Here is a 25,308-nt window from a genome sequence, read left to right as displayed (position 1 = left end):
GGGAGGAGGATACTAGTAGGAAATATCAAGTGTGGCTTTAATTGAGAGGATCTAAGATCATTATTCCTGTCTGACTAGGCTGTCTGACTATTGCTAGATACAAGAGTCTTTCCGACCCTACAAGACCGAGACGCTGACCAGCTAAGCAAGGCAATTTATAGTCTTAATCCTCGATATATCCTATCATGACGGTACCGTTCTTGAGACCAGCAGCTTCGACGCTCAAGTCAAGGACATCAATTAAGTTGCGGCCCATGGAGTTAAGTTCAAACTCAACCCCAGCCTTGTCCGCCAAGGGAGGGTCAGCCTTCAACCACTCGTATATTCTTCTGACCGGATCTCCCAGGCTGAAACGTCTGATGATCCGACCAGTAGGGTGCCGGAATTGAATCCGTGTCGTAGTGGCAGGATCGGTAGGAGGCTCAGTGTGTGGTTGATCGCTTGGAATAGATGAAAACAAAGATGGTTGGCCCTCCGTTGCTCCGCGTTGGTCTATTTCGCCCATACTAACATCCTCATCCACTGCTTTACCTTTGCCTTTCACATCGCCGAAGCTCCGTGTCAAGTCATCTGGGTCTTCCATCCTTCGTGGTTGCGCCGCATCCGCGCCGAGACTGTTTCTCATTGCCAGTTCCATCATCTCTTCTTCCGTCATAGCGTCAATGTTCTTCTCCTTCGACTCTGGTTTTCGCTTGGCCACGGGGTTCCGCACATTGTGTTTCAGGCTGTAACGGTCGAGGAACTCATGAAGTTGCATTAGGAAATCCGGTGCCTTCACCACTGGAGGCCCCGACCAGACCTTCATCTGCTCGCCTGTCCTGGGATCAACGATGGCGATGTGGGGATAGTTATCAGAAGCCTCGCTGGCCTGGAAATAATACTGTATATATGGTGCGGCACGGCTGTCATCCTTTGTGTACTGCAGAAAGATGAAATGTTCCTGGATGGTTTCCTTGACACCCGCGTTCTTCCACAAGTCTCTGTTCAAGATCTGGCAATCGAATATGGAAGGGTCCTGGATGTTCACCAGCAGCCACTTTTCATTTTCGCGGCCTTCTTCTCTAGCGAGATCCCAAGGTAACCTAGACATGATCTCGAAAGGAGGGCGGTACAGTTCGGCGAGCATGTTGGATTTGTTCGAAGCTTCGGAAGCGCCTCCGGTCGCCGCCGCAAGCCTCTCACGGTGAGCGTCCTCCTCGCCCTCGCCAGTCCAGACTGAAGCTGTGTCTCGTTGATTAAAGATGCCAGGTCGATCTAAAGCGAAAAAAAAGTTAGATGAGATTGAGAGCAAGTTAGGAGCCGGGGGAACAAACTGCCTCGTCGCTGGCGAGCACGGATCTGGCCTAAGATACTGTCGTGCATACCCTCGCCAAAGTCCGCCTCAGGCCCAACAAGAGTCTCCGTCGTACGAGCCATCGGCGCGCGTACTTCTTCTGTCATATCTTGGGCGCCATACATTTCTTCCTGTAAACGACGTGCCATGGCTGCATCATCTTCGAATATCGATCTATCCACCGACGGCTCTCGCGGCGGAAGTCGGACACCGTTATCCTCTTCATCATCATCGGAGTCCAGATGTACGACTCCGGATTCATCTTCGTATCCAGCCCGGTGTGGGTTCGCGGAGGGCGTGGAAGTTGATGCGTTGTTTTCGCGTGCTAGTGGGGCTCCGTCGTTCTCGAAGTAAAGCTGCATCGCTTGCTCGATGTTGAACTCCGTCAATTGCAGATATTGGGCTGCAATTTCTGGAGTTGAGCCGGTGAACTCAGAAAACTGGGCCACGACATCGCCATCCATGGCGACTATATATCTGTGAAGCGCTCCTTGAAATAAAACGTAGATATGGTATTGTGTGCTGTGTTGTGTTTCGCAAGGCCCGAGATGCAGGTGCAAACAGGTGCAAACCCCACCAAGCTGCTATGAAATGTTGCGGAGAGATGAGCCGAGTTGCGATGAAAATTCTAGCATCTAGAAGAAGACGAGGAGTAAAACGCAAGCAGCAATGAGCAAGGTAGCACTTGGAGGGGACAGCAAAAAGACAGTGAAAGTGTTGAGATATTTGAACTGACTGCTAAACTTGAAGCTGCAATTTAGGCTGAGAGTGACGCAGTTGTCATATGTGATTACGACGGACCTTTGATTTTCCGACATCTGCATACAATTAGTAATGAGAAATATCCCATATCTATGCAGAGGATAAAATCTCGATGACATGTGACTGCGCCGACGCGTAAATCAGGAACGCGTGACGCGCCAAATCGACGCGCACCTCAATTATGCCTCTTTGGACAAGCTTCCATTCCCCAATCTGCCCTGCAGAAGTAGTGTTCAGCTTTATATCGCTTCAAATCCCTTTCAATCACAAAGTCAACTCTCGCTTGGAAAGTGCTCGCTTGTCTATAGTTGCCTTTACTGGTTGCTCTTTCTGCTATTCTCGCTATGGCTGGAACGGTACTGGGAAAGCGACAACGAGGCGCCGCTGAGTCGGAAGGTACGAGTGCTTGCCTCACGGTTCAGGTTGTGTCCGACTTGCTAACAGCTTTATGTCTCTGTGGCAGCCTTACCCTTACGGAGTAAGAGCAAGCGCCGAACACAACCGCCTCGAATTCTTCGTGGAGACAGTCTACGACCAGTGCTTCCAACACGCCAACTTCGGTCCCGGACAAAACTTAGCGACGAACTTGAACAGGAAAATGGCGCGAAACTTAAAGAGAGTCTATCTAGGGTTGAACGGGAAAATAAGGTCAACGCACCAAGCAATGAAGCGCCGCCCGTGTCGGACGAGAATGCCGCACCGGTCACTTCGGGGTCAGACGACAATGCCAAGGTTGCAGAAGTAAAGACTCCAGCAAAAGCCCGATTTAGGAATGTGCTTGAATCGCCGCCAGTTACCCCAAAGCATCGAGTACAAGTGGGTGGGAAATCCTTTACACCCCGCACGCCCCGTACGCCACGACAAGCAGCGACTCCGACAACCGTTCAAACCGTATATACACAAGCTCGCCAATTATTTGCGCGGGGGGCTAGCTCTACGCGAATAGTTGGTCGCGACACGGAGCGGGAAAAGCTAGCCTCTTTCATCAAGAGCGGTATGCAAACACTCAAGGGCGGGTGTATGTACGTTAGCGGCCCCCCAGGCACCGGCAAAAGTGCCCTCGTTAGGGAGGTTCTGGATGAGATTGACCTCGGATTGGTGCGAGTCGCCCAACTCAACTGCGCAAGTATGAGAACGGCGCGGGATGTCTATAGCAAGCTCATCGAAGATCTATGTGACGATGATGATGTGTTCAAAAAGAGCGAAGTCGAGAGATTAAGATGCATGTTCGTCCCTGACAGAAAGCAGGCCAAGAAACACAGCATGTTCCTAGTCATGCTCGACGAAATTGACCACCTCTTGACCGCCGATACTGGAGTCCTCCAATCACTTTTTGAGTGGTCATTGCAGAAGGAGTCAAAAGTGATGTTGGTTGGGATCGCCAATGCGCTTGATTTGACAGATAGGTCTTTACCACAGTTGAAGGCGAAGAATTTGAAGCCTCAACTCCTTCCTTTCATGCCATATAACGCCAGCCAAATTGCGAATGTGATCATAAGCCGCCTTCGGTCGCTGCTCCCAGACAATCAACCCGACGACCCCAACTTCATCCCATTTGTACAACCTGCAGCCATTCAACTATGTGCAAAGAAGGTTGCATCGCAAACAGGGGATCTACGAAAGGCTTTCGAGTTGATCAAACGAGCCATCGACATTATCGAACAGGAAACATTACAGAAGCTCGAGAAACAAGCCCTGGACAGTCCGTCGAGGACGGTATTGGTTGAAAACATCAATCTCTCGTCATCCCCCAAGCAAGCGCCAGTAGTCCCATACACGGTGCTTACTGCTCCCCGGGCTAGTATTGCACATGTGGCTAAAATCACCTCTTCGGTCTTCGGACAGGGAACGGCACAGAGACTACAATGTCTCAACCTTCAGCAAAAAGCGGCGATCTGTGCTCTTATGGCTCTGGATCGAAAACGACGAGAATATGACGTCTTCGGAACTCCGTCAAAGTCGAAACAGTTGGCACCAACGGTCAAACAAATCTTTGACGCTTATTGCAAGCTGTGCAGGACAGACAACATCTTACACCCATTGACTTCAACGGAATTCAAAGATGTCCTCGGTAGCCTAGAGACCTTGGGATTAGTTGGGGAATATCAAAGTCGGGGTCGGGGTGGCACTGTGGCTGGCGGCTCGGATCTTCGTCGTACCCCCTCAAAGTCCGGCGGATCTTCACTGAACAAGGCATTGGATGAACAGAGCCTAGTCTGCTTCGTCTCACAGAGAGAGATTGAAGGCCAGATCACTGGGCCAGGAGAAGGCATCCTTCGCAGACTATTCTCAGGGGAAGGCCTTTAACTTTGTTTTGTTGCATTACCTAGAGCATTATCGGAGTCTTTTAGCGGTCATTGGGCCCACACAGTGGTTCTCCTACCAAGCATTTCTGTTTAGCGTCTACTTAGAGCATGGTACATGTAATGACACAGACATTATTACTTGTTTTGAATACACCATCACCATCAGACGCCGCAACTACGGGAATGAAAGCCGATGGACGGGGCATTGTAGATATCAATATAGGATCGTGGTGATTTCGTGCTATACAGCTCAAGGAGCATATGTAAACGCAAATAACAACATAGAAAGAAAATAGACATACAGAAGGGTATGCAAAATGTAGGGATATGGTTTATACGATGAAGCGAGCAAAAAAAGAAGAAAGACCACTTCCAAGTTCAGAAAGACTCGCGAGGATATAACAGCAACTCAAATGCGTTGCATTCTCAACGGCGCCGCAACACGGGTGTTACGCTAACTTAGAACGGGATCTCAACCGGAACCAGGGGATTAGTCGTCCATTGGCTTATCCTCTAGCGTGACACCTTTCGGCTCGCTTTCAGCGAAACTGCTTCGCTTGCTGTCGGATCCGGCCTCCGGAGGGACGATGGGAAAGCTAGATCGGCTTCCAAGGCCAGGCTTGCGAGAATGCACAGCGCTGGAGCGGGTGAAAGAGGCGCGCTTGTCATCTGTAAGTGATGTAGGGGTGGGCGTAGGGGAGTCGTCTGATCGGTTCGCTGGAGGAGGGCTGGTGGACGGGTCTGAAGGGTTGATGGGGCCCGTGGAAATGGGGGATTCAGTATTGGCGCCGTTGGAGGTAGGTTCTGTGGCGTTGATGTTCACGTTGGAGAGTTCTTCAGCGCCTGTGGGGGAGTCACTGCTGGGGACGTCCAAGCTGTTGCGAGTGGTTGGATTTCTCCTCTCGCTGGAGACGTTAATTGGGAATCGACCGGGGTCAGGGCCGCTTGAGCGGTCGCGCCGATGCTTCCGAGGCGGTGCTGGGCTGTTGGCGCGGCTGCGATCCATGATGGCACGGTTGCGGGCTTCCATGGCGGCCCGACGATTGCTTTCATCTGTACTGATGGCGCGGGGCCGAGGCGCTGTCCCAACAAGACCACTTGACTGACGTTTCAGTTCGCCAAAAATTGCGTCCTTGTGAGCGAAGAGATCACGGATCAGACGGTAGCTGTGACGCTCGTCCATGGTTAGACTATTCTCGCTGCGCGGACGGAGAATGCAAGGAGATAGCGATTGGGCGAGCGAGGAAATGTAGGCTTCGTCAGCGGAGGTCAAGTCTATCAGGCGAGTAAAGTGGGTCATAATAGCATCAAGCGTGGCAATGTTGTTGAGCCGGAGTTGACCAAGTGTGCTTTGAAGGACCTTGATACGTCCTTCCTCCGTGGTCTCATTTGCAGTCGTGGAATAAATGGTCTTAACAATTTCGTAAACTTGGGAAGAAACAAGAGAGTCTGGCCGCGAGTTAGAGCCTTTTCTATGAGCTGGGCAATCTGTTGGGGTTCGTACCTGGCAACTCAAGAAGGTATAATTTCAGCACGCTGGCAACTACAGGAATCTCAAACTTCTGGAGCACATCAAAATAATCGCCTTTCTCATTGTTCAAGGCGTGGCGAAGGCGATGAGTTACTGCAAGAGGGACATCATAAAGCCAGATAGCACGTCGTGATTCGTCTCCCTCCAACTCGGGGTAGCCTATGTCATTTTGTTAGCTCTGACGGTACTGGAAAGTGTGGCACCATTACAATTGTCGAGGTAGGTCAAGATAGTCGTCACAATGATCGGTACTCTTTTCCGGTCCGCTCTAGCCCTAGCCTCAAGGTCGACACCGAAGATTTGATCTGGGAAATCGTCAATAAGAAAGGTTCTGGTGTTTGAAGACGCTGAGATGAGTTACCTTCGACGGAGCCATAGTAGTTTTCATAAGCCTGCACTTTGGGCACAAAACCGCCGGTTCTGTAGTTCTCGAGAAGGTATCGGAGATCACCTAGTGGCTGGATGGTCTCTTGATAGAGCATCATGTGGTCTACGGTACTCTGAAGGTTTGGGATAACGTTGCTCACGGCCCCAGAGAAATCGAGAATCACAGCCTTGATAGCCTTGAGGCGGTCCAACTCGCACTGCTCCATGAATCGAAGGTTTGCGACAATTTCCTCCTCGAGCTTGGACCTAATTATATCAAGTTTCCGCACAGCGGCCTTGTAACGTTCATCAGCCTCGCGGGCTTCTCTGCGGAGCTTCTCTGCTGGGGTCTCATTCGGATATGGGTTGTTGAGAGGGTTCCAGCCCGCCAACATTTCCGACACAGAAGCAATAGGAGAGTCGATACCATCTTCGCTTGAGGCAACCGAGGTCACGCGCATCAAGGGTGTCTTTTTCTCGGGTATACCAGAGATTTGAAAGGTCTTGGGGCGCCACTGGTAACGCATCTTTGAGCTATTGGCGAATGTGCTGCCCATGTTGCCGACTAATCGGAGAAAGCCGTTGTCGACGAGATCTTGCCCAATCCGCTCAGCGTAGTCGAGGCTAGTCGCGTTCAAATACTTTTGAGTATATTCCACAATATCTGCACCGGTTGACGTGTTCTGATAGGTGCCGATGATAGGTACTTTAATCTCACCCATCCTGATGTTTTCCAGCATGTGCACTAGTAGCATCTTCAAGTCATCTGGGGTATACACCCGGTCTCCCAACTCCACCGGATTTTCGTCTTCTGTCTGATTATCTGGAAGGATGATCTTAGGTGTTGTTTTGACCTTGGGGCTCGTTTCAGGCGCTTGAAATGCAAGCTTATTCTCTTCTTCCAGATCCTCAAGCACGCGGCATTTGTTGAAGTAGTGGCTCCGCAGCTTCTTCACCAGGTCCGCCTGCTTGGTGTGTTCCTTGATGCGAGACTGCAAGTCATCGTGGGAGTTCTCTATCCGAGCCTCATGCTGGTCGCACCAGCGTCGAAACGGCGAAACGACTAATTCCCGAATGTTCGACGCGATCTTCTGATGATTCCTGGATGCTTCCACCATTTCGGTACGAGTGCCTTCATAGGCCTGTGTGAGGTAAATCGCATATTAGCTTCATAAGTCTGTCGATACAGGCTTCAAACCTATCTCACCTTCCTAACACTCGCTCCATCATCCTTTGCGAACCCAGCTACCATCCTATCCACACTCGGCGCAATGTCCCCGAGCTTCTGGCTATACACTTCCTCCGCATCCGCACGCATCGACGCAATAGTGAGTATCTGCTTATTTTCCACGACTCCCTGCTGAAGCTTCCCGTACAGGACCCCGAGCCCTGTGGCGTAATCCGGGGTCCAGAAGGAATCTGCGAATCCGGGCATTGTGGAAGCTGGTGCTTTAAAGTCGGATTCGGAGATTAGCTATGAAGGTAGCGGGTAGTACAGTGTTCACTTTTGCGATGCACTGCCTGGAGGAGGGTAAATCGGAGCGGTGGTTGGACGCGCGGAGGTGAAAGTACGGTTCGTCCGGGGTAGCGGAATGCGCAGACTCAAACCAGCACTGGGCTTCGCGAGAGATAAGACGAAAGAGAGGGGGGAAAAGAGTGTCGAATGCCGTTTACAGCAGCAATGCCAATGCGACTCCTAAGAGCATGAAAGAACTCGGCCAGGAGTATACCCACGAAAGATTGCGCAGGCGGCTAGGGACCGGGCAAAGTAAGCGCACGCAAGAGCCGTCAAGGGAAGAAACAAAGCAGAGTAGAAGGCAGATAAAGTGAAGTAAAATGACAGTCGGTCGGTGGTATAATGTTCAAGGTACCGAGGGGATCAGGGAGTAGGTAGAGAAAGGGGAGAAATCGTCCATCAGGCTGTCCACGCACAGTGAGCTGGAGCAAGCAGTTCCTGAGTTGCCAATCGCCAATACGTAAGTAATTTACGGGACATGAAACGGCGCCGTTGCCGCCCCCGTCGTCACGTGAGGGTGCTATTTTTGGCAAACCATACCGTAATTTACCACTTCCCAGCATCAACATCTTTAATCGTTGGTGTTTTGATGAGACAATCACTAACTACTAGTAGTAGTACTCTCTCGTCAGGGATCAGCAACAGTCCCCACTGTAGCCTACCTACTATTGAGGAGAATGTAGGGAGACAGTATCCATTCGGAAAACCATGAAAAAGGTTTTATACAAGCTTGGGTATATCATGAGGTCGTGACGAGAAGCGAGGCAAAAAAAAAAAAATCAAAAAATCCAAGTGTGCCGTATCCGCTACTCAGCCACTTCAGCAAAAGAACTTGTATAGCTTCTTCCAAGCCGGCCAGGCCGCCTGTTGGGCCCGTTCCTCTTTCATGAGCCATTGGACATTCAATTCCCGCCGGCCTGTCCTCAAATCCATGTCTCTCGCCCGGAGAATCTTGGTTCGGAACCGCAGCTTATACGGAATGTAGAACAGAAGCACAACCGGTGCCGCCAGATACTTTGAGAAGAAATTGCGAACCAGAGTAGTAGTCGACATGGTTTCGTAGTCGATTGGTGCAAAACCAACCCAAAATTGGGCAATAAGAATCAGGCAGTTGAATATAAATCCTACCCATGATCCAATCAATCCTGGCTGAGAGAGGAATGCCAACTCATTCAGGCTGTGACCTTGTAGCCGCCATGCGCGGCGAAAGCGTATGTGCGCCAGGCAGATCGAGCCCCAGGTGAAAATTGATGAGAGGCCGGAGATCGCAATCATCCACTCAAAGGCAATCTCTTGCTGGTCTGTTGCGGCTAGGAATCCCAGAAGCCCAAGAGCCGATGCAATACCGATAGCCCACAAGGGGCGGCCTTTGCGGTCGATGTAGGCCAGAAATCGAGGGGCTTGTCGTTGCTCCGCAAGGGCCGCGAGTGTCCGAGAGGAACCATAAACAGCTGAATTTCCGACAGAAAGAACAGCAATCATGATGACCACGTTCATCACAGAATCGAGAACTTCAATACCAGCGTTTTCGATCGCGATCACAAAGGGTGAAGCCCTCGAATCGGCAGTAGAGGTCCCATTTATCAATCGACGATCCGTATAAGGAATCAAAAGGCCGACTAACGTGAGTGACACGATATAGAAAAGTGTAATGCGCCAGAAAACCTGCTTGACAGCAGTGGGGAGAGATTTGCGGGGGTTGGCTGTTTCAGCAGCCGCGAGGCCGACTAGTTCAGTTCCAGCAAAGGCAAACCCAGCATTAACAAATACATCACACAGGCCTTTAAACCCATGGTGAAATGCACCAGGATCCCGCCAGTACCTGGCACCAAGGTAGCTCCCATTCGGACCCCCAGCACAATTCAGGATAATCCCAAGTATACTGAATGATGTCAGTGATGGGACGTCGGATGAGATTATAAAAGATTGATAATGCTACTCACATGAAAGCTATTACGGCGATGACTTTGATGGACGAGAAGACGAATTCCGCCTCACCATATCCCTTTACCCCGAAGAGGTTTATGGAGACAATGACCGCCCAGAATAAAGTCACCCATGCTGCGTTTGAGATATTCGAGTCCCAATAATCGACTGTTATTGATGCGGCGACAATTTCTAAAGGTAGAATTACCAGCCACTGCAAAGCATAATTCCAGCCCATGGCAAATCCCCAAGCCGGGTCGATAAATCGGGTCGAATAGTGTGCGAAGGACCCCGCCACAGGAAATATAACGGCCATCTCCCCAAGCGCATGCACAGTACAGTAAAGCATGCATCCGATCAGGGCATATGCGATGAGAAGCGACGCCGGGCCCCCGGTTGCAAGGACCCGTCCAGAACCAACAAAGAGGCCAGTACCTAGAAGGGCAAAATTAGGAACAATATCATCAGGGGGACTCGCCAAGCACGAAAGGCTATTGTAAAGGTGTAGCCATATAGTTAATAAAGTGAACATACCAATGGAGCCTCCAATCGCGATCATTTGCAGGTGACGGCCCCTTAGATGACGTTGTAACGGCGAGGTCGCGGCTTTCTCAGCCGCATTTTCAATATCGTATCCTTTGCTCTCCGAGAAGGAAGCAAATGCAGTGACGTGAGCGTTTGGGTCTCTTTGAAAGCTTTCGAGGATCCGCTGTCCCAGGCTCCCTCGTCTGGAAGAAGACTCCCCGTAGGCAGGGGGCGATTCGGCTGATGCCGAACGCTCAGCTTTCGCCTTCAACAAGTCTTTATCCATATTCCGATTTCATCTATAGGAGCACAGGTGTGTTCTGCGACTCTGCAAAGGTAGAATCTGAGTGAAGATGATGAATATGGCACCTCAAGCACAAAGCTCAAAGAGGCAGGCAGGCAATAGTACCCTAGGTATTTGGGGCCGCTCGCGATAAGAAATTAGGATGCGGAGCAACGGGCCCAAGTCGGATCGATGAGTTTACCTTTGGAGCTCTGGCGAAGATGGGGGCTTTGAGAGGAGTTAAGCTATAACAGACGGCTAAGTGCAATTCAAGAGTCCGGGTAATGGGACTGGCACGGGAGTTGCCATGAAGACTGGACGTGTGGCATGAATCAGACGTGCTCCTGGGAGATAACCAAAATGACGATGACTGGGGGCCAGCGAAGGCTTGGCTGATAACTCCAACCAGAGCGCACTAACCTGAAAACCGTTAGTTGATTGGAAAAGCTCATGTGCCTCGACTGCGAGAGAGTTCGGCTATGTCAACCCTCTCCCGACTTATTCTACTATCAAGATTAAAAGTATCTAAGCGTGGACTACAAACCATGTTATAATTGTTTACTGAAGCCGTGTTCTGCCAAGGCTGGCTTTTGCCTTTAGATTTCGTTTTAATTAAAGCATGGGCATCCAGCCTGTTCCAGTCCGAGCCAATCCCATCATTGGACATCAGTACATGTAGAGGCAGACATCAATCTTATGCTCCTCACTCCCAAAATGTTTTCGAGGCGGACACTGTACCTATGCAGTCATCTATGTGACTAAAAACAAGTACCACAAATGGCTCTACTCTTAGAAGCATGCCGTGAGATTGGTGACCGAAGAAGGCCTGCGTAGCTGCGCCATTAATACTAAGTTGATTATAATTGTCCGCGTATAGTCAATGGTAGCGTCGATTGGAAATGGCAGTTGTCGCATTAATCTGCCGCATCAATATGAAAACATGAATCGGCGTCAATCAGGAGCTTCCAACCGGCCCTTCGCCACCTGGAATAAGCTGGAGGACTTATTAGAGCGTCTGCAATTATAATGGGGCTGATCATTACAAACCATGCAGATGTTGTTTCCGTTTAGAAGTATTTTTGGCAGCTTGACCTGGGCGCCAGAGTAATCACTGCGACAATCTTAGTATAAGGAGACAGCCAATGTTTCGAGACCATGGGCCTCGTAGAGGACAAGGAAACCCTTACAATTCCGTCACATCTTCCAATACCATGTCTAAAGAGCATTAGATTTATGAGATAGCGTCTATTGGGAAACATCACACTTACTGACGTAGTCATCGAATCCGAGCAATGTGCCTGAGAATTCTACCTGGGCGTAAGCCTCGTAGCTTTTCGCATATAAGAGTATGAGAGGGTAGGCAAACCTTTGTCGTTTTTCATGACAATCCATATCCGAGATCCAACACACTTATCAATCAATTCTAACAAGCGCGTTAGCGGATGCCGATGTGTATAGGGAAACGTTTCCCACCTAGAGGCAGAAGTTGAGACGCCATTATGCACGAGAAATATACCACCCTGAGGATATGGGCCCTTTTCTGTGGTATTTATCTTGTGCGAGGATAGTGAGCTTATCGAGACGGAATGCAGCAATTCTAGTTGTGACTTGGTGGAGCTTTAATGCTGCATGGGTGATTCCATTCAGCTTGGCGGTACCCGGATACTGTGTTTATCCGCTCCGGGGATCTAGGGCCCGTGTGTCCATCAAATTCCAACACCACTCGTGAGTATTTACTTAGCCCGCGTATGAAGCAGTCTACAGTTTGAGGAGGCACTTTAAAAGATAATTCTGTTCAATGGGGAGCGTACCTATTAGGGGCCCCAGGATCTGTTTTTGATGGGCCTCTATCGCTCAACCGGGCGACTTATCAATAGGAGCGGCAACACGCTTTTTGGGAGACCTGGAAATATTGGGTACGTTTCTTCAAACCTGCTTTGAGGACCATTCTAATATTTCTGCAGGCTATGCTACAGTACTTTGTATAGTATTGGCACTCAAACACTACATGCCTCCCCAAATGATACCTTGGGCCGCATTTGTTCGCCATTCGCGTCAAATCACAACCTCCTGTGTCGAAGCAGCAATGGTTGTATGCTCGCGGGAAAATGTATGAATCTTCCGTCCAAAAGTCCACGAGCTGCGGCTCGCTATTTGTCTTCCTGGGTTTGGAATCGCCCTAGGCTATTCGCGCCAAGTGACCATGACAAAGACCAACATTCCACTCCTTCCAAAGATGATGGCTTTTCCAGTAACTATTCACAAAACGGAAATATCACTGGACCTCCTTTAATACCACAGAAGGACTTATCATGCACCACGTCTACAAATGATGTCTCGCCACAGTTTTGGAGCCATCGATTGTTCAAGAGTCAGACGGGGGATGATGTGGTTGTACACTACTGCCAAACCCTCGAAAGCACCGAGCGGGTGGCACAGCTCTTCCTGAACGATACAGTACTAGGGTTCGACATGGAATGGCAACCCGAAGCCACCAGTTCCGATAAGATACAGAACAATGTTTCACTCATCCAACTCGCCGGCCGCGACAGAATCGCACTGTTCCAGATCGCTCTATTCTCTCCGGGGGAAACGATAAAGGATTTGGTGGCCCCCACGTTGAAACGCATCCTGGAAAGTCCAGACATTACTAAAACCGGCGTGGCTGTCAAGTCAGATAGCACCCGTCTTCGAACGCATCTCGGAATCAACCCTCGTGGGATCTTTGAACTTAGTCATCTATATCGTCTTGTCAAATACTACAACACCCCTTCCCTGATCAACAAGAAACTTGTTGGTATGAGCAAGCAGGTTGACGAGCATTTTGGTGTGCCTTTGCGAAAAGATCCCTTTGTACGATGCAGCAACTGGTCGTCTCCGCTGACCGAGGATCAAATCCACTGTGAGTTTCTCCTCAAAAATCAACCCAACCAGACATAGCACCATCTAACTGGGATTCACAAAGACGCCGCTGCAGACGCATATGCCGGCTATCAATTATTCTGTATCATGGATGCGAAGCGAAAAGCCATGTCTCCGACTCCGCCGTTGCCAGCGCACGCCGAGTTGAACCTACCGATACGAATGTACAGCAAGAAAACCACTTCTAAGGATCCTGTTGACGTCAAGAGTCGAGGTGTGGCGCCTGTAAGTAGCCCAGTGAGGTCTAATGGGTCTTCTTGATCCATTTGATTGGCTGTCTGGGAGCGCAATTGCTCATTTATCTCTTGCAGTGTTTTGTGCCTCGACGGTATGAACGGGAGGTATCAGTTATGCCCAAGTCAACGCCCCGTTTATCATTGGCCCTTACGCCGTCTATCGCGAAACGCCGTACAGGAGCTAGGATTTCTCGAGCCACACGATAGGGCCGTCTAGCTTGTGTACGAGGCTGTATTTAATATCAAGTATCCGCGATAGTCTGCGCTCTGAGAGTGCGCTACGATGTGTACAAATTCACTAATACTACCCATAACACTCTGACTACCAAGTCCGTGCCATGCACATACCATGAGATGTTCAAGATTAGGAAGGTATATCTACAGCTTGGCTAACCAAGGCCTGCATCTGTCACACGTGTCGATGCTCGACAAGTGGTGAATAAAATTTTCTTTGTACAGCGTCATATCTCGGTGTCTTTTAGTATTATCCACTTCAGCCTCTCAAGGGCAGCACCTTAGAAGCGAGGACTTCTTGTCGACAAAGAGGGCATTCGGGTTTCTCGCGAACCCAGTCACAAATACATGTCCAGCAAAACACATGCCCACAGGTCGTGACACTTGGATCCTTAAAGGACTCCAAGCAGAGAGTACACTTGCGTTGTTGTCCGGTGGGAATCCAAGGGATGGCGTCAGGGTCCTCTGAGAGATCATATCGAGCGCTAGAAGCAGGAAGAAGAGGGAGCGTGGATGGGTTCTCAATCGAGCGTACTAGAGTATCTTCTTGGCCGCGGGGCCCCGGAGAATCGGAAAGCGAGTCTGCGGTCTCTTGGCCTGCACTCGCAGTAACTTTTTGGACGTGAAGAATACTTTGGACTGCTATTTGCAGAACAAGTAGTACTCCCAGTACCTCATAGCCGACGCGCTGCTCGTTTTGCTCTAGTTTCTTCGTAAAGACGTAACGAAGCCCCCAAAACCGTTTCGACAGGTGATAATAAGAGCCTGTGAAATAGAAAGTTGCAATGCTGAGTGCATAAATTGGCGATAAGGATGTGATGGAATCGAGATGCTCCAAGATGTACTTCTGGATACGTAGTTTCGTGAATAATGACTGCTTCCTTGGTTTGCCGTTTGAAGCAAATTCAGTTGCTCCTGTTGTCTGTTGCGCCTTCTGTTGTTGTCGGGCGATACTACGCTCTAGTTTAGCGCGTAGACGCTGTCGAAAACCGGGCAGTATCCGCTGTAGTGTCCATGGCACCATTATGCTGCTCAGAATGTATCCCGCGCGCCTGGCTACTGACGGCAGCTGTAGAGTGTCATCCTCAAGTTGGACAAGGTCGCAATACTCTTCTCCCAGAGTCCGGTTTCCGATCAGCGTCGTCAGGGAAAAATACAACAGCTCGGTGAGGTTCTTGATAGCTTCCGAGTGCGTATGCGCATAGCGAGCACCACGAAGTTTTCGAACGATGGACTGTGTCTGGTTGGTCAAGTTGGCAGTAAGGAAGGCATCCTTCTCGTGCGAACGGATAATGTCCGGCGACGTCGCAAACGGGTAGAAATGGGCCGAGGGTCTGGTTGGAGGAGGGGTCGGGGTCGAGAGCGATAGGTCTTCGTCGGCCATTGTTAGTGGATAGAAGCAGTGGAGGAAAGCTTATAGCACATTCGGAACAAAAAGAAAGCTGATTCAGAGAAAGAATATCTTTTGACTTTGACGGACGATGCTGTTAAGAACCATGCGCCGCTGGAGTCTGTTACCCCGGAAAGCCGCGACGCGAGCCAGTGCCTCGGCTGATATTACGTGGTTATGCTGCACGTGACCGGGTCTGGATCCAATTTTAGAGCCCATCAGCTAGGCTGGATGCGGCCAAGCGCTTTCCCAAACCGAGAAGCCGCGCGGAAACCCCATCGAAAGACCGCATTCAACCTGGATTGTCCCTGAGCGATGCAGCCCAGGCCTCTTGAATATTCAGTTCTTCCAGAGGCCAGACTCACCCCTAGTCGTTCCTTTGCGTGTTGAATGCCTTCTCCTTTTCCCTTCTTGTTTCCTTCTTTACTCCAGAGGAACCGGTGATATACTGCCCCCCTCTGTTTAATAACATATTCTTTTTTATCTCTGTGCAGGTGCCAGGAGTCCCCCGGCGCCGCTCCTTCAATGGAATATGGGTCCTGATCAGCATGCTCAACTGGATGGCTTCAGTCTCTTCCTCCCCTTTCCCTCTCGCGTGGCTGTGCTTTTGGTAGCAGGTAAGTGAATCATCTTTGGCCTCAGATCTTTCATAGAAGACCTGTTAATCCCACTGTTAGGGTTCTGGGGTTGGGGAGCCAATCTACAGTATCTACACCAGAACAATATCGTATGTGAACCCCTCTCCGAACTTACCTCAACCGTTAGACTTCCACTAAACTCACTACCATCAGGATCTTCCAGCGCTGATACGGTACCCTGCACGTCAATCTCCGAACCATCGGCCGCACCATGTCTCCGCTTATCATCTCGCCGGTCTCCTAACCGTCCCTCTACTTCTATCGCTCTTCCTCTTTTGGCCACTCACACACGGCTCTCGAGAACGAGTTGAATCCGTCGACTATGTTCCTCAAGCATACCTCTTCATACTCATAATCCTCCTTATCCTTCCTTTCAATCGATTGTCCCGGTCCGGTCGCCGAAGATTCCTATCTACACTCCGGCGGATTAGCATCGGCGGCCTAGCAGAAGCTCAGGATGGCAAATTCGGCGATATCTTACTAGCGGATGTTCTTACAAGTTATGCGAAAGTCATCGCGGATCTTGTGGTCACATTCTGCATGTTCTTCAACGCGGAGACGTCGAGTACATCCAAGCCAGACCGACACTGTGGTTCGGATTATCTGATTCCACTAATTATCGCCATACCCAGCCTTATCCGATTGCGACAATGTTTGATTGAATATGTTCGTGTACGTCGGACGGGCTTCCGACACGGCAATACTGGTGCCCAGCACTTGGCCAACGCCTTGAAATATGCAACCGCTTTCCCGGTCATCATGCTTGCAGCTAAGTTGAGGAACTACAGTCCGTTCCTCTTCTATGGGATAAGTGAGGTGACGCTCACAAGGCTACTGTAAGTTGACGTGGACCAGTCGGGCTAGCAAGCGATCAAGCTGACATGTTACTTTCAGATATCTCTTCTCCTTTATCAACTCTTCCTACTCCTTCTATTGGGACATAACGAAGGATTGGGATTTGACTTTGTTCACCGAGTCACGAAATGACAACGAGTATCCGTTTGGATTACGTCGTTACCGTTATTTCACAGATCAGCAGTACTACACGGCCATGGCTGTCGACTTCGCTGTTCGCTTTGCATGGATGTCACGATTCGTGCCTGGTTTTGTCTGGCTCACTGAAACAGAAGTTGGACTCTTCTTTCTCATGTTTTTCGAAGTCGGACGCCGATGGATGTGGGTTTTCATTCGCTCAGAAGCTGAATGGGGTAAGTCCAGATCGAAATAGCATGTATATGGCGGCTAATATCTGCTACAGTCAGGAACAGTCGCGGCCCAGCCCCCAACGATGTGCTACTTGGCGAATTCAATGGCAAACTTGATTCTGACTGAGAACTGCCAATCAAACCCCAGACGAACTGTTCATATTCCCCATCGCGTTATATAGAGATATGACCTTGTATTCAATTGCGAGAACAGGACAAATCCCTTCTGGGGCTCATGTTTGCGCCTCATCCTTTCTGTCCTGTTGCCTTCTTTTTCGGGTTTTTGACGCGCTTAAGCACCATTTTCTATTTTTGTTCGCCGCCTTGAGCCTACTAATTGGTCGCGCTATACTCATCGTGCGTCTTGCATCTTTTGTACCTTTCTTTTTGTCAATGTATCATATGGGTGAGAGCGTTGGCGGAGCTGGTACCCGGACATAATGCTTGCTTTTTCTACCCTTCACTGTTCATTGCTTTTCATCTTTATTCACTACACTATGACACGCGGAATGGTTAGAGGGGCTTGATATGCCCGCTTAATGAACATATTATCAACGAAGTGACTCATCTAATAGAAAAAGCCTGGAAGTTCACACTATGAAAGATTCTTCCCCTAAGCGGTCTTCATCAACCGGAGTTTATACTCCTGGATGACCAATATAGCATCTTGAAGATAATCAGGGACAAAGACGCGGTGGTAATGTATGCAGATTAGATGGATTAAATAGACTCAGTGGACTTGTACAAAGTAGTATATGACATGAATGACAACCAACATACAGCTCAATAGGAAAAGAATAGAACTAAGGCGAGGACTCCAACCAGGATAGCCCATGCAAATACAGGTTTACTAGACTCCGTCCGACAAGAAAATGGTAAATACAAGACCCAAGAGAAAAAGAGCAAAAAACAATGGGAGGCTGTCGTTCCACGTACAAGGGGACTTGGCCCACGTTAGGTATGCCTGTTTGGAGAACGCGGAGGGTGGTTCTCGAAAAGATCTTCAAGGTATGCACTAGGTGTCCTCCCTTGCGGCGGGGATGTAAGGTTCAAACTGCTTGTTGACGCAGCGGCTGTGTATGATTGGCGCAGGTTGCTGTTGCTGTACTGTTGAGCTTCGTGCATACCCGTTGGAGGAGACAGTGGCGTGGCTGGGGGTGTAGGGCCGGAGCCCGTGCGGGTGTATCCCCGGGCTTGTGGCGGGAGGTGCTCAGCGGAGAGGCCGACATTCTGGGCGACGCTCGCTGCGGCACTTCCCGCGGCATAGTATCCAGCGGGGAGGTAGTTTGAGCCTCTGTTCCCGCTGTTGTTCATCCCCGCGGTGGGGGAGAAGAAGAGGCCGCTGCCAGAGGTTGGGATCTTGGACCCTCGCTGATCCCTATAGGTGCTGTGACGGGAACCGCTAATCTTCTCCAAGGAGACGGCGTTGTGATGGGTGTGACCATGTCCATGGGAGCGCGGTCGTCCTGATCGCTTCTTCTTGCCTCTCAATAGGCCCTTATTTTCGGATGAGTGCGTCAACGCCGCTCGGCGAACAGATCGGTTGACAGACCATGCTACGAGGCCCCGCCATGCCAGGACGGAGAGGCCCATAGCACCCAAAACGGCTCCCACGGCGATGAAGACTGTTCCTTCTGGCGCACTCGATTTCTGCATGTACGGCGCACCATCTGTCGGGGGCGGAGTTATGACAGGATAGTTATTTGTTGTTGTTGTAGTCGAAGATGTGTCGCTGTCGCTGTCGCTATCATTATTGTTGTTCGATGAATCGGAATTGTCCTGAGCGGCGACTATTTGCGCGAATAGAATGAGGGGGAGGAAGAAAAAAAGCAGTAGGTAGGGTCGTCTGGCCGTCGCACGGCCCATTGGGAGGAAAAGCATCTTGTGTGTACGAGCCGCTCGAAAGTCGGCGATCGGATGGGGTTTGATGCTTTGGAGAATCCCCTGATTCAGCCCGCGGGTATCCGTTCAGCACATCAGTTTCTCAACGCTGCGCAGAAATTCGGAGGCGGACAACAACACTGAGAGCAGAAGCAGAATTCCAGGCGCTAGGAGGTAAATTTGCGAAGACTGTATCGGGGAACCTGAAGGTGGTTCTCCTGGTAAGCAACTCAACTCAGTAAGGGCGTGGGTCGGATGCGTCTCCTCCAGCCGGCAAGTCAACAAAGGATGAGATGCAAGTGAACAATCAGGGAAATAAAGAGGGTGACGGACGCAAAATCAGGCGCAATGAATCAGCGAGGTCGGAAGACGGAGGCGGTAATTTGAACGAGAGATGGGGAGGGAAGGACGATGCAAAGCTCAAAAAGAAAGCCGCCGTCGCCAATATCCATGTGTGGTGACTGGTGGACTCCTGAGGCTGGACTGCTTTGAAGCCTTAGGCGCTATTCAGGCATCTAGATCACGTGGCATATTAAGTCTGGACCCTGAGGCGCAAAGGATACTGCTACCATTATACTATCCACTATATAGATAATAACTACTTTCGAATAATCCTCTGTAAATGTTTCAGATGCAAAATGAATAGCCCGCTCTCGTTGCCATAGAATACATTCAGTCAATGCCGAACTCCAAGAGTGGATATCTTAGTTCCACCTGAATAATAAGATAATAATGTCCGTTGCAAATGGGGAAAGAAGACATCAAAAGCTACTAGTGCCAGAGAAATATGTAATAACATGCGGCGTTACTGCTGCTTCTTCTGAACAGTAGTAGACGTGTCCTTCTCGAAAGCCGCATATGGAACCTGCAGGCTTAGGAGAGCGCTGAAAGCGACGTAGAGGATAGCGAAGAAAAAGAAAGCGGCAATGAGCCCCATGAAGAGACCTATAGCCTGTTAGAATGCCGCCATATTGGAGTAACTGAGGAAGCACGGACCTGGAGTAAAGTACTGATATTCGTCAAACAGGGAGCTATTGATTGTTTCTTCGCGGCGGGAATGCACAGCATAGTCCCGCTTCAAGTCAATGTGCACAGGGTCTTGGTAAAGGTCGCTCTGCTGCTGGTAAACAGGGGAATCGTTCTCCTCGAACTCCCTAGGAGTAGTAAGGTAGAAAAGAGTGTATTTCTTTGACGGCAGGCGGCTGACAATGTCGGAAAGCAAAGCGTCTATGATAATCAGTAAACTTTTAATAGAGCAATCATTCAAGTGAACGAACCATTATCGAAGAGCTGCTGCTCCCGCTCAGACCCGAGCGGAAGGGACGACAACTCAACAATGATAACCCGTGGCTCTGCACCAAACTCGGTCGGATAAGATCCAGCTACATGGAAACGTCAGTCACAAGGCCAATGCCAGGTTCCAACTTAAATCCGGGACCACGAACATGAGGCATCGATTACCGTGGTCTGGGCACCACATCGGCTTTCAAGGATACTCCTAATCTGGTTTTTCTCTAGAATACCCGCAACTTCATTGATTATCGTAGCTGACCGGATTGTCTCGTCTTGACCCGTCAACTTTGCTGCGAGGCGGGGCGCGGATTTGCGTGCACTGAAGTCGGTGGCGTGAACACCGGGTTGGGATGCAATGACATAGTAGTCCGTTGGGCACGTGCTGAGTGTTGTAGAGAGGTCATCGAGAAGAGATGTGGCAGATTTCAGCTGTGCTGAAGCAGATAGGAGCCTAGGGAACCTGTAAGCTATAACGGTCGGCAACCCCGGCCCTCAGGGACGTTCCAAGTGACATACTCAGAGGTCGACGCAAGGAAAAAAGGAGATGTATCGCGGAATGCGCTAGCCGTTGCTGCTCCCAGAGCAAGCAACGAGAACTGGCTCAAACGCATAGTGTGCTGTGGAATTTGGTCTGGCGACGACGAGGAGTGATGTCCGCGGAAGGATGATGTTTAGAGCCAGGCTGGTGGATTGGGGAGCTAGGAGGGCGGTCGAGGCCCGGCAGACCAATCAACTTTTTTGTAAGCTGCGGAGGATTTGGACATCCAACTTTTTTCCAAGGTTCGCACTCGCTTTACCTACATTATTAGGTAGCATTGATTTCAACTTTATCGCAATTTGCAAGTGCCATTGTTCTTTTGATTCATGACCTTGGCCCTAATTCCGAAAATCATACAATGGGTCCGCATTCGAAAAAGCGCAAGTTGAACGCTCAGGTGGAAGAGATTACTTTCGATCCAGATGCGCGCCAACAATTCCTGACAGGCTTTCGCAAACGAAAACAGCAGCGAATAAAACATGCGCAAGAGGTTGCAGTACAGAAGGCCCGGGAAGCGAAGAGGGAGGATCGAAGAAAGGTGCTAGAGATTGCGGTTCTCCCATTCCAAGAATGTAACTGATCTGTCGATCTTAACCTCTAGATGCGGGAAGAACGGTCTGCAGAATTCGAACGTGCGCTTGAAGAGCACCGGAGGCAGCTGAAGAAACTCAAAGAAGCGGAGGAAAGTGGCGACGAGGAGAATACTTCGAGCGACAATGACGATGAAGACGAGTGGAATGGGATCGCAGAGCCTCCGCCGGTAGACTATGAGGCGGAATACATCGACGAGGACAAATACACTACGGTCACGGTAGAGGAAATGGATCCGTCCAAGGAAGCACTCCTTCAATCTGATGAGGATAGCTCGGATGAGCGACCGGCGAAACCGAATGCCGCAGATGATGCCCAGCCAGAGAAGAAATCCGACAAAGCGAGAAAGAACTCGGACACGAAGCCAAAGAAGAAAAAGAAGAAGTTTCGATATGAAAGCAAGGAGGAACGAAAAGTGACAAGGATGAAAGAGCGACAGTCGAATCACAGGAAAGCCAAAGCACGGAGAGAACGATGAGATCCTTGCTCAGTCCAATCAGTACTATTAGGTTTACCTGCTTCGCATGGAGACTCGAGATCATTCAGTGGACTGCAGATTGGATTTTTCACATATTGTTAACAAGCCTTGAGGTGAAGTTTGGTGCCAGATGGATAAGAAATATAACTGCAAAAACAACATGGGAAGGATGCTATGAGATTTGCCCGCCGCGGGCCAATGATACAAGTATAAAAGAATGGGCTGTGCAGTGAAGAATTAACGACGAAACTATTGGAGAGAAGGCTGAATACATCCTTCCACCTCATGCATGTTGTTGTATGGCCTTGTCTTTAGACACTGCTCATAGTGACCTCTAGCTCGTGAAGATCCTTCTGCAACTCTGCGTATTTCTTGGCCATTTCCTCGTACTTGCTCTCCCATTCATCGCGGGACGATTCTAGAGCCTGGACCTTACGTTCGTAATGACCTGCCTTAACATCTGTCTGGCGGAGCCTTTTGAGTTCATGGGTTAGCATCACTCTGTCAGGAGATAAGCGGGGCGGTAAGTTGAGCGTACTTCTCGTTTGTCTCACGCAGATTCCGGTCAGCCTCCTCATTCTCCTCTTCCAATAGCTGCACACGTCGCTGAAGCGCTTCGTTTTGAGTGTCGTGCTGGGCGGACTGGTTGGCGGCATCCTTGGCCTCCTTTACACTTGTCTCCAGCTTCTCCACCTCAGCCTCAAGGAGTTGGTTGCGGTGGGTGAGGGATGTGATCTCTTGCTCCTTCGCCAGGTTCTCCTGTTCTAGGGTCTTGACCTTGGCCTTGAGCTCCTCAACCTGCTCGTGGGCCTCATCAGCCTCCAGGCGGAGAGCGGACATTTTCTAGAGGACACTAGTTAGCTTCACCCTTTTCCTGAATCTGATCATGTTTTCAATCTGTCAAGCCCAAAGCCAATACAGCGTTTCGTTAAGTCTGGATCTCCAAGTACAACGAGGCAAGGACAAAACCAAGTGTCGGTGGTGCTGTGCAGGATATGGGTATAGCTCTCGAGCTACCCCACCAAGAGCAGGGGGGAAGGAGGGGGAAACATACCTCCTTGATTCTTTCCATGGTGACGGTGTAACGGCGACGGAATATGTATAGATAAAAGACAGATAAGGAAGCAAGGATGTGACAGAAGGCTTGTCGCTCAGCGATGAACCGGATGGAGATGCAAGTGTATTTAACAGAGTTGGGTTCAGGAGAAGTGAACCAACACTCCTGATGATAATAATAGTGCTTTGGGTCTCCGCCAGGCGGTCAGCTGTCGCCTGAAGTTTGAGGCCGTCAGCAGCTAGTCCGTTTTTAGAGAGCCACTCCCGTGGATCGGCGTCAGTGTGTCCCAGCGGACCGCCTCTGTCTCCACGGGCAACCGCGGCAAAAAAGAAAACAACCCCTTCCACCCGCATCTAGAACTCGTATCGCCATTCAACGCGCGTTATCAGACAGAATTATCTAGCTCGCATTCACACCATCAGAGGCCACTCTACTGCTCTGTATTGGATGATTATTATCATCCAACACCCGCCACAATGCTGGCTCTTCGCGACCAGGAAAACCTAACTCACGCCCACCAAACCGTGGCTGCCGCCAAACCGCTGAATCAGAGTCTCAAGCAGCTCCAGCCAAAGACTCCAGGGGCCCGAGCTCCGAAGACACCGTTCAAAGTGCCATTGAAGGATGAAAACGACCCGCTGGCATTTGGAAAGCAGACGATAAAGACCCTCGGAAAGCAATATGAGAACGCCAGACCATCCGTCAAGGATGCCTTCACTACTCCCAAGGGTATGCACAAGGCATTGGAATCCGCCGAAAATATTCTCGATCTTCGTGAAACAAGAGCTAACTGTCATTGATAGGGGACACTCGCAATCGTGCTCCCTTGGGCATGAAAACCACCAATGCCAAAGCGAAAGGTCTCCAGACGCCCGGGGCTCCCGCGGGAACTTTGAAGCCAGAGAAGACAGTCAGGAAGGGCTCTACACAGCGCGTTAAGAAATTTTCCCCATTTGTGGAGCAGCCGCAGCCGCAGGTGAAGGTTCAACCGCCGCAGGATGACGTTCCTGATATCGAGTACATGCCACCAAAGCCGAAGGGTGAGATTTGTTGCTTGCTCTATGTTCATCTATCATAGGATGGTCTGACCAAAGCAGAACTCCCGGATTACCCCGACGACATCACATACGATACCTCATTCCCTCAGTTTCAGCCCAGGAACCTGGCACTCGGTTTAGAAAGCGTGTACGGCGATAATGAGATCGGAAATGATGGCCTTACGAAGAAACAACGCAAATTTCAGGAGAGCTCCGCAGCGTACGATAAAATGATGGACAAGACAATCTTAGAACAGATTGAAAGTTTTGGCTTTGATGAACCCAGCGATGATGACAAAACCAGCAAGCCATCTGCTGCAGAGATTCCGCGACGTCGTCTTGAAACGCAGCGCCCAAGAACTACGGTGGGAAGAACCAAATATCCCAGCGGCGTTTCCACTATCAGAGCTCGGGATGCGGCTAGCGCTCTTTCAGGCACTGAGCGCTCAGTTCCACGTATTAGAGCTGCTCCAATTGTGAAGCCGAAAGCAAGGGTTGCTTCGGCGCTGTTCCCTTCCAAAAAGACGAGACTGCCAACCAACCCGTCAACTATGCGCCATGTTGCTGCTACTGCAGGCTCCCGCACGACTGTGGGCTATACGAAAGGTCGAGAAGTCTCATCTCGACTGCACGACAAACCTAAAGTCTCTGCTTCTCAACCTGCTACCCCTGGAATTCTGTCTCCAGAAACCTATCTACGGCCCGACGACAGCCCCTCCCTCGACACAGAAACCGACCAATTTGTGGGGGAGTCGTTTCCCCAGTACGAAGAGGATGAAGAAACCCAGAACTTCCAGCTCACTCTGTAATCTCGAGAGGTCTGGATCATGGAATGTCAGTCAAATCGGCCACGCTGTTTCTTATCGTTATCCTTGCGTCTGGCGTTCCAACCATGCTATCATTTGTGTCCGCGGGGAATAGGGCGGCGTAATTTGAGCGACGTCAATGAACGAATCCTTCAGGTGCACCAACAGGGACAGGCGTTTATTGTATTGGGTTATTCTGGGTATGGGCTACAGGAGGGATGGGCATTTCTCATATAGTTTAGAAAGACTACTGCTATCAAGTACCAATGGAGTGTCACTTCACCGCTATAGATTCGGGTGCGCTAATTTGGGCCCACATCGTCAGGAACTAAAACCAGCTTCGAGTCCCGTCACCTTAGGACTCGGTACGGCAAATATTGGTCCTGCCACATCATCATCTTCGTTCCGATGTTGGCAACCTTGTGGTCAAAAGTAATAGGAAAGAATACTAAAG

The 25,308-nt window shown here is 50.1% G+C and overlaps 13 protein-coding genes across 13 annotated transcripts; 5 read left to right on the top strand and 8 right to left on the bottom strand.

Annotated features, from left to right (window-relative positions):
• Positions 1-31: 31 nt before the first annotated feature.
• BJX68DRAFT_227117 (DNA-protein crosslink repair co-factor UBX5) lies at positions 32-2,078 on the bottom strand. Its single transcript, XM_071038613.1, has 2 exons — positions 1,314-2,078; positions 32-1,254 (listed from the first exon to the last, which is right to left on the bottom strand). The coding sequence occupies exons 1-2, from the start codon at positions 1,795-1,797 to the stop codon at positions 164-166; spliced, it is 1,575 nt and encodes a 524-aa protein (XP_070903695.1). The 5' UTR covers positions 1,798-2,078; the 3' UTR covers positions 32-163.
• Positions 2,079-2,289: 211 nt separating this feature from the next.
• BJX68DRAFT_227115 (AAA family ATPase CDC6) lies at positions 2,290-4,622 on the top strand. The gene is made up of 2 exons (XM_071038612.1): positions 2,290-2,491; positions 2,559-4,622. Exons 1-2 carry the CDS (start codon positions 2,440-2,442, stop codon positions 4,400-4,402), a joined length of 1,896 nt encoding a protein of 631 aa, XP_070903694.1. The 5' UTR covers positions 2,290-2,439; the 3' UTR covers positions 4,403-4,622.
• Positions 4,601-8,319, bottom strand: BJX68DRAFT_227112 (GTPase-activating protein RGD2). The gene is made up of 5 exons (XM_071038611.1): positions 7,506-8,319; positions 6,294-7,440; positions 6,142-6,237; positions 5,906-6,091; positions 4,601-5,850 (listed from the first exon to the last, which is right to left on the bottom strand). The coding sequence occupies exons 1-5, from the start codon at positions 7,731-7,733 to the stop codon at positions 4,892-4,894; spliced, it is 2,616 nt and encodes an 871-aa protein (XP_070903693.1). The 5' UTR covers positions 7,734-8,319; the 3' UTR covers positions 4,601-4,891.
• Positions 8,312-10,897, bottom strand: BJX68DRAFT_227110 (amino acid permease GAP1). The gene is made up of 3 exons (XM_071038610.1): positions 10,275-10,897; positions 9,758-10,175; positions 8,312-9,696 (listed from the first exon to the last, which is right to left on the bottom strand). Exons 1-3 carry the CDS (start codon positions 10,549-10,551, stop codon positions 8,634-8,636), a joined length of 1,758 nt encoding a protein of 585 aa, XP_070903692.1. The 5' UTR covers positions 10,552-10,897; the 3' UTR covers positions 8,312-8,633.
• A 78-nt stretch (positions 10,898-10,975) lies between these two features.
• Positions 10,976-12,159, bottom strand: BJX68DRAFT_227109 (RNA-binding protein LSM5). The gene is made up of 6 exons (XM_071038609.1): positions 12,022-12,159; positions 11,915-11,971; positions 11,817-11,855; positions 11,736-11,763; positions 11,596-11,659; positions 10,976-11,542 (listed from the first exon to the last, which is right to left on the bottom strand). Exons 1-6 carry the CDS (start codon positions 12,044-12,046, stop codon positions 11,504-11,506), a joined length of 252 nt encoding a protein of 83 aa, XP_070903691.1. The 5' UTR covers positions 12,047-12,159; the 3' UTR covers positions 10,976-11,503.
• Positions 12,160-12,277: 118 nt separating this feature from the next.
• Positions 12,278-14,056, top strand: BJX68DRAFT_140937 (3'-5' exonuclease). Its single transcript, XM_071036472.1, has 4 exons — positions 12,278-12,464; positions 12,513-13,450; positions 13,514-13,695; positions 13,782-14,056. Exons 1-4 carry the CDS (start codon positions 12,388-12,390, stop codon positions 13,911-13,913), a joined length of 1,329 nt encoding a protein of 442 aa, XP_070903690.1. The 5' UTR covers positions 12,278-12,387; the 3' UTR covers positions 13,914-14,056.
• On the bottom strand, positions 13,966-15,446 carry pex10 (ubiquitin-protein ligase peroxin 10). The gene has a single exon (XM_071036473.1). It carries the CDS (start codon positions 15,322-15,324, stop codon positions 14,200-14,202), a length of 1,125 nt encoding a protein of 374 aa, XP_070903689.1. The 5' UTR covers positions 15,325-15,446; the 3' UTR covers positions 13,966-14,199.
• Positions 15,447-15,620: 174 nt separating this feature from the next.
• On the top strand, positions 15,621-17,852 carry BJX68DRAFT_140903 (EXS domain-containing protein). Its single transcript, XM_071036470.1, has 5 exons — positions 15,621-15,947; positions 16,008-16,057; positions 16,122-16,804; positions 16,863-17,176; positions 17,227-17,852. The coding sequence occupies exons 1-5, from the start codon at positions 15,863-15,865 to the stop codon at positions 17,298-17,300; spliced, it is 1,206 nt and encodes a 401-aa protein (XP_070903688.1). The 5' UTR covers positions 15,621-15,862; the 3' UTR covers positions 17,301-17,852.
• Position 17,853: 1 nt separating this feature from the next.
• On the bottom strand, positions 17,854-19,437 carry BJX68DRAFT_140921 (uncharacterized protein). The gene is made up of 2 exons (XM_071036471.1): positions 19,388-19,437; positions 17,854-19,257 (listed from the first exon to the last, which is right to left on the bottom strand). The coding sequence occupies exon 2, from the start codon at positions 19,052-19,054 to the stop codon at positions 18,128-18,130; it is 927 nt and encodes a 308-aa protein (XP_070903687.1). The 5' UTR covers positions 19,055-19,257; positions 19,388-19,437; the 3' UTR covers positions 17,854-18,127.
• A 163-nt stretch (positions 19,438-19,600) lies between these two features.
• On the bottom strand, positions 19,601-21,001 carry BJX68DRAFT_227103 (Ac45/VOA1 transmembrane domain-containing protein). Its single transcript, XM_071038608.1, has 5 exons — positions 20,864-21,001; positions 20,500-20,798; positions 20,332-20,436; positions 20,051-20,281; positions 19,601-19,999 (listed from the first exon to the last, which is right to left on the bottom strand). The coding sequence occupies exons 1-5, from the start codon at positions 20,956-20,958 to the stop codon at positions 19,860-19,862; spliced, it is 870 nt and encodes a 289-aa protein (XP_070903686.1). The 5' UTR covers positions 20,959-21,001; the 3' UTR covers positions 19,601-19,859.
• Positions 21,002-21,087: 86 nt separating this feature from the next.
• On the top strand, positions 21,088-22,110 carry BJX68DRAFT_140883 (rRNA-processing protein RRP17). Its single transcript, XM_071036469.1, has 2 exons — positions 21,088-21,423; positions 21,487-22,110. The coding sequence occupies exons 1-2, from the start codon at positions 21,244-21,246 to the stop codon at positions 21,952-21,954; spliced, it is 648 nt and encodes a 215-aa protein (XP_070903685.1). The 5' UTR covers positions 21,088-21,243; the 3' UTR covers positions 21,955-22,110.
• Positions 22,111-22,265: 155 nt separating this feature from the next.
• Positions 22,266-23,026, bottom strand: BJX68DRAFT_262261 (tropomyosin; the record flags this gene model as incomplete). Its single annotated transcript, XM_071044392.1, has 3 exons — positions 22,266-22,428; positions 22,493-22,797; positions 23,009-23,026. 3 exons carry the CDS (start codon positions 23,024-23,026, stop codon positions 22,266-22,268), a joined length of 486 nt encoding a protein of 161 aa, XP_070903684.1.
• A 316-nt stretch (positions 23,027-23,342) lies between these two features.
• On the top strand, positions 23,343-25,142 carry BJX68DRAFT_227098 (uncharacterized protein). The gene is made up of 3 exons (XM_071038607.1): positions 23,343-23,740; positions 23,815-24,051; positions 24,109-25,142. The coding sequence occupies exons 1-3, from the start codon at positions 23,488-23,490 to the stop codon at positions 24,855-24,857; spliced, it is 1,239 nt and encodes a 412-aa protein (XP_070903683.1). The 5' UTR covers positions 23,343-23,487; the 3' UTR covers positions 24,858-25,142.
• Positions 25,143-25,308: the final 166 nt, after the last annotated feature.

Source organism: Aspergillus pseudodeflectus, assembly GCF_044049435.1.
Source record: "Aspergillus pseudodeflectus strain CBS 756.74 chromosome Unknown BJX68scaffold_4, whole genome shotgun sequence".
Taxonomy (NCBI): Eukaryota; Fungi; Ascomycota; class Eurotiomycetes; order Eurotiales; family Aspergillaceae; genus Aspergillus; species Aspergillus pseudodeflectus.
This window is presented reverse-complemented; position numbering and strand designations above follow the sequence as displayed.